Source organism: Berghia stephanieae, chromosome 7, assembly GCF_034508935.2.
Source record: "Berghia stephanieae isolate SIO BIC M18660-M18661 chromosome 7, UCSD_Bste_1.3, whole genome shotgun sequence".
NCBI lineage: Eukaryota > Metazoa > Mollusca > Gastropoda > Nudibranchia > Aeolidiidae > Berghia > Berghia stephanieae.
In genome coordinates this window covers 35,040,465-35,046,464 of record NC_088366.1, presented here as the reverse complement: position 1 = coordinate 35,046,464, position 6,000 = coordinate 35,040,465, and the positions used below count along the sequence as shown (strand labels likewise).

Genomic DNA, 6,000 nt, shown 5'->3' with positions numbered 1-6,000 from the left:
GGGAGCTGGCAGATCTTTTTGCGTTGCTGCAGGTCCTGTTACTGCCACCTATGTAACCCTCTATTACCTGCCTTGTGTTTCCCCCCCCCCCCCCCCCCCCCCCCCCCCCCCCCCACTGGCCCACTCTGCGTCTCTCGCACGAATGTATAACGCTCCCCACAGTGAGCCCTCGGGCGTATCGGTCAGCTGCCATGGATTCAAGCTTGGTGGGGAGGCGTTTCAAATAATCGAGTGCATCATCTCTTATGCTTTTTAAAACTAATTCAAACTTCTTTTAATTTGCATAAAATACAACAATGTATGTGCACCAAATGCAAAAGCGAATCAATTGTTTTTCGGTTGAAGATTTCATAAATCTTAGGTTGGATGCCAATTTTGTAAGGGTATCGTTGGTACTCTGGTGTATTATCTACAAATAAACGTTTTATGATCAGGGACACTCATGATAATAATTGTTAGTTCTTTCAATTTATAAAATAATAAACTATCTGAAAACAAATAGAAATCAACAATGAAGGACGTTTCGGTCTCAGGTCCTTCTTCTTTCGCTTCTAAACAAACAAATTCCATATCTGGGGTTTTATGAAAAAGAAAGCATGACAGCTCGTAAATGCTTTAACGAAGAGCTGATCGAATGCGTTATTATTGATATTGATAAATACAAATGTTATCACCTTCACTTATACCTTTTTTTTTCGTTTGTTTGCTTGTTTTATAAACTACCACTTAGTTGTAAATACAATTAATCTGAGATATACAGATGACGCTATACTTCTTGCCACAACACTGAGAGGCTTGAAGATCTTATAATGTTGGTATAAGACCACAGTGAGAAATTGGAGCTGTATTTCTAAATTAATATATCATCCCAAAATGATAAGCAAAGAAGCTATTATAAACATTGATGGTAAAGAAATTAAAGGAATAGACAGATTTCAATGTCCTCCAACAGGAACAGAATCCAATGGGAAAACCAATAGAAACATGGTTCCATTTGGCCTGTTGCTCGGATAAAGCGTTGTGAGGTGCATTAAGCATTGTAAACTGTGAAAACTAATAAATGACAGGTATTTATTATCTACTGTATATTTTCCTTCTTATTCCTACTCATCAATTGCAGGAAGAATTAATTCTTAGCATCCATATATGCTCGTCTTAAGATCGTGCACGAAATGGCTTTATTGTATGTGTCCCATGAGAGGTTTTATTATCATTGCTAGGAATATTAGGGGGCCACGGTGGCTCACATGCTAAAGCATCCGAATCATAAGGAAAAGGATCGAATTCGAATCTGGGCATAGTCTAGGGAGTTGGGGTTTTGTTTGTTTTGTTGTTGTTTTCGTTTTTCTGACTCCCTTTTCCAAACTAGTTAATTTTGGGTAACCGGATCTCTTAGACAGGCGTCTTGTTATAGGGTAACTGTCAATTACATTTCATTGGTTTCACGCGACAGAAACAACCATAAATTTCGGCTCAATGAAGGATTACTGCTAATATTGTAATTGTTGTGCGGCTTTGTGTTCTTGTGGTAGGACATTCATCTTCTGGTCTCTATGCTTAAAGGCTGCGCTAAATTGAATCTGCGCTAAGTTGAATCTTTGGAAAAGGCGCCAAACTCATATTGTGTCGCCGGACTCAAGTGTAAAGTCTAGTAACAGCTTTGTCTCTGTCAAAAAAATATTATATTATCGCTAAGCATGCCTCATGTCTCGTCCTACATGTTAAACGTCACTCTTAGTTGGAATTACTTGCTTTGCGCCATATATAGTGGATATGAAAGCTCAAAATGAAATTGTTGTTTTGTTTGTCATGTTGTTTTTGGTTGTTTTGTTTTATGTTGTTTTTGTTTTGCATTTTGGTTGGGGTTTTTTTTTGGGAGGGGGTGGAGTTGTTTTTTTTTTTTTTTTTTTTTTGTTTTCTTGTATTGTTTTTTAATTTTGTTTTTGTTTTATTTTTGTTTATTTTGTTTCTCTGATTTTTTGTGGTTTTATTTTCTTGTTTTCATGTGTTGCTTTGTTGTTGTTGTTGTTGTTGTTGTTGTTGGCTGCTGTTGCTGTTGTTAACACGTGAGAACAATATCCATCGGACAAGCGCTAAACACTTTATACGATTTTGTTTTTTATTGTAGTTGTATTATTGCTACTTTTAATCTTATTTATTTATAGTGTTAATATTTGTTTTCAGAAGTATTGAAAGAATCGATACGAAACATCCGATTTATACAGCGAGAGACGTCGCTCTTGTTTTTTATGACGTAGATCTGGGTGTTTTCATTCCATAAGTCCCATGAGAAGAGTATTTTCATTAATGTTATTATAGCGTCTGGACTTTGCCAATAACCTGGATATTTTACATGCGTTGCCAATGTCGCTGTTGATTTTGTTTCGACGATAAACGGAATAATATGTAACTTTCTATAACGTTTTTGAGGGCCTGGTGGGTTTTGCCAAGAGAATGTCTATAAAGCATAGTGAGATTGAGTGACATTGAAACATTGAAGGAGAAAAAGAAATGTATTCATTGTTTTTTCGGGGAATGGTTAGGTTGTCGTCTGTGTGTTGTTGTTGTTGTTGATGATGATGATGATGATGATGATGATGATGATGATGATGATGATGATGATGGTGATGATGATGGTGATGATGATGATGATGATGATGATGATGATGATGATGATGATGGTGATGATGATGATGAAGATGATGAACATGATGATGATGATGATGATGATGATGATGAAGATGACGAATATGATGATAATGATGATGATGACGACGACGACGATAATGATGAAAGTGTAGATGATCATCGCGATGTAATGATAAGATAATATTCAACACTTGCATTTTTCTTTTCTTTAAATCCCGGGTTTATATTTATGGCTGTATTGTGTCTACACCAGGTCGTCAAGGAGCTTGTAGCCATTTTCCCTGTCCTGAGAGACTGGATAACCGAATTCCTGGCCACCAATGATTGTATGGTAGCCTCGAGCATCGGACTCAACATGCTGATTGAGCAGGTAAATCAAAGAATTTATAATAGCCTTGCAACCTTGCGGGGTTTTTTCTTTTGGAATTCCGGTTTCGTAACCAATCATTGCTAAAGTTTGAGCGTAGGTCTACTCAATGAAAACATTGATTTCAAAACACAAAATTGCAAGAAATCTTTTATTCTATCCCTCCCAATGACAAATAATATCTAAATAAATATCTAAATAATATCTTATTTATAGAAACATTTTATGACGTCAGTTAGTCAAACATTAGATTGAATGAGATATGGCAGTAGTATCATACAAATATTGTTATAAAAATGTTCCAAATCAGATATAACAAAATTAAAAACTTTAAGGTGTAAAATAAACGATTCCTTGCAATATTTTGTCTTTAAATCCAACGCGTACTCGTAAGCTTGTGCAGTGATTGGAAACACGTCCAGAATTTAAAAAAGCAAAAGTGCAATAATCTTAAATGATTCCACCCTTCAAACAGTATTGTTGTCATTATTTCAAAGTCACTTTACACGTAAACATACCAACGCTTTTGTAAACATATTATCGATCACGCGTAAATTAAATTTTTATGGTTATGGGTATAATGCAATCATTTTTCTTGTAAACATTCTATTTGTCACCCACCGTCTCAAAACAGAGTTGTGTTGGGTTGGACCCAATGCTCAAGGTCAAAACATCGTAACTTATGCTCACAAACTACGTAGGTAGGAATATTGTGAATTTGTCTAGTTGCATGGAAAAAAGGACGCAATTGTAGTATGGTGAAATAACATCAGTCTTACAAGTATATTAGATTTTGAATGACTGCTTTTTCACCATTGTAATAAAAATTACTTTAAAATGTAATTTTGATTTTTTTAAAGTAGACATTCATTGTTGTTTTGGTTAAAATGCACATATTTAAGTCTGATAACCGAACGCAAGTATCAGTTTACTCTAATAGTGTTGGAATAGAGAATAGTTTATGTATTTCAATAGTTTTTCCATTGCAACTATTTTAAAAACGTGATCTTTTATGAAGCGCACTGGGTGGGGTTCCTGCCCTCCCATAGTGGGCAGGGAGGTACATACTGTGTCTTCTATCCCCTTATGTCTGTTTTCCAACATGATTTCTGTCTGTGTCTTGGAATGAGATTACTTGGTGTTGTCCTGGCCCTGGCCGGAGTCCTGGCTGGGAGGGAAACAGTCAAATGCATAGTTATTGTTTTGGGAGATGATTCATCTCTCCGTTTTGTATTATTATATTTGTTATTTTTGTATTATGTATAATGTAAGCATTTGAGTGTATTCCTCTTTGTTGGATTTTGTGCTTGTGTCCGGATGAGACTTAGAGGTGATCTCAAACTAAGTACATTGGTGGTATGCTCTTGGAATCTACATCTGATCCCTATTTGTTCCCAATTCCCCTTTGTCTTACTTTCTCTTGGGTGCTTTAATTGTAATTCTAGAACTTTTTACTATCCCAGTTTCTTCCTTTTTACTGGCGCTGATATGACCTAAATGTGTTGCAAGCGCCGTGAAACCCTTAAAAATAAAAAAAAACATTTTATGAAGCGCAATATTGATTAAATGTGCTCCAGGCACTTCACAAAGGATTTTGAACCAGCAATAGCACTTTAAATGTAAAGCAAGACAAAGATGACGCATAGAAAATATTTTAAAAATAAAATTCCCTTTATTCATCCCATGGGAGAAATTTGTCTCTAGTGTCTATTCCAAGGGAAGACTGGAATAACCCAGGCGTCATCCGCAGTGCAGCGCCGAAAATTGAGCTAGGGCGAGGTGACTTGCTCCCCGCCACATAGCACAGCGGCGAGTGATTAAACTCGGTACTTTTTGGGTACGAAGCAAAGACCTACCGCTGAGCCCCGCTGCCCCTTAAGGCGCATGTAAGGCGCCCTTACAATTTTTTGACAGAAACAACGCTATTGCCGCTCGGGTACTCATTATTCACCTCAGTGTGATGAGATAATGTGGGTAAAGAGTCTTTTCTAAGAGCTCACTTTGCTTTGCCCAAAGCGGGACTAGAACCCACAGGTCAAAAACCGAGTGTGATACCAAAAGATCACAAAGCCATAATGAGACCGTAATCATTTTTATAAATAAGCACACGTAGGCCTGGGTTTGATGTAAGTGACTCATTCTACGTCTATTTTTAATGTGTCCATTTTAATATGGATATAACTTTATTATTTTCTGCATAAATTGGGATATGATTGCTTTATTTTTATCAAATACAACATATATCTTCACGTATATTTAATTTTCGACATGCCGTAGGTTCTTCGCCTTTTGTACCACCTGGTTAAGTTCGGTTACTACATGGATACAGAGGATGTTCAGCATTTGTTGCCTTCCTTGCTTTGCCTATTGGATGGAAGGCATGACTTCCCTTTCCCCAAGGACAAAGATAAAGGTTAGCCACTGATATTTTCCACCACATGTTGATTTTGTAAAAATCAAAAATGTAATTTATCTTTGGCAATATTCACTTAAATAGCTCAAAACGCTTTATAAGAGGTCTTATGTCAACAGCAACATTTAACAAGTGGGAAGAGATATCACGCCTATGAGGCGCTATAACATTTTGTGGCTCTCGATAGACTAGAGTTTGAAGCGACCTTTTATGGGGTCGTGGATAGCTCATACGTTAGAGTCACGATCTCCCCGGCCAGGCGAAGTTGTCGTACCAGTAAGGTCGCGGGTTCGAGCCCCCATCGCCGCCGCGAAGTTTTTATTCTCTGTTGTCTTCTGGTACTTTCCTACTCACTTCATTTCTTGTTATTATCAACAACATCTTTCGACGGAGACAAAGCTGTATCGACTAGGTACTCATTTTACACATTGGTACAGTGAGAGATTGTGAGTAAAGAGCTTTTCCCCAAGGACTCAACATTACGTATTCACATTGACTCGATGCAAAGGTTAGTGTCATTGCTCAATACCACGAAGCTACACTATGTTCCATTCTATCGTGTTTTAAGCGC

The 6,000-nt window shown here is 37.1% G+C and overlaps 1 protein-coding gene across 1 annotated transcript in view; it reads left to right on the top strand.

Annotated features, from left to right (window-relative positions):
• Positions 1-6,000, top strand: part of LOC144977146 (inositol 1,4,5-trisphosphate-gated calcium channel ITPR3-like) — a 171,663-nt gene that overhangs the window by 94,870 nt on the left and 70,793 nt on the right. The window contains exons 27-28 of the mRNA XM_078922006.1: positions 2,903-3,019; positions 5,294-5,429. Of these exons, the coding sequence (XP_078778132.1) occupies positions 2,903-3,019; positions 5,294-5,429 (253 nt within the window). The remainder of the gene's footprint in view (positions 1-2,902; positions 3,020-5,293; positions 5,430-6,000) is intronic.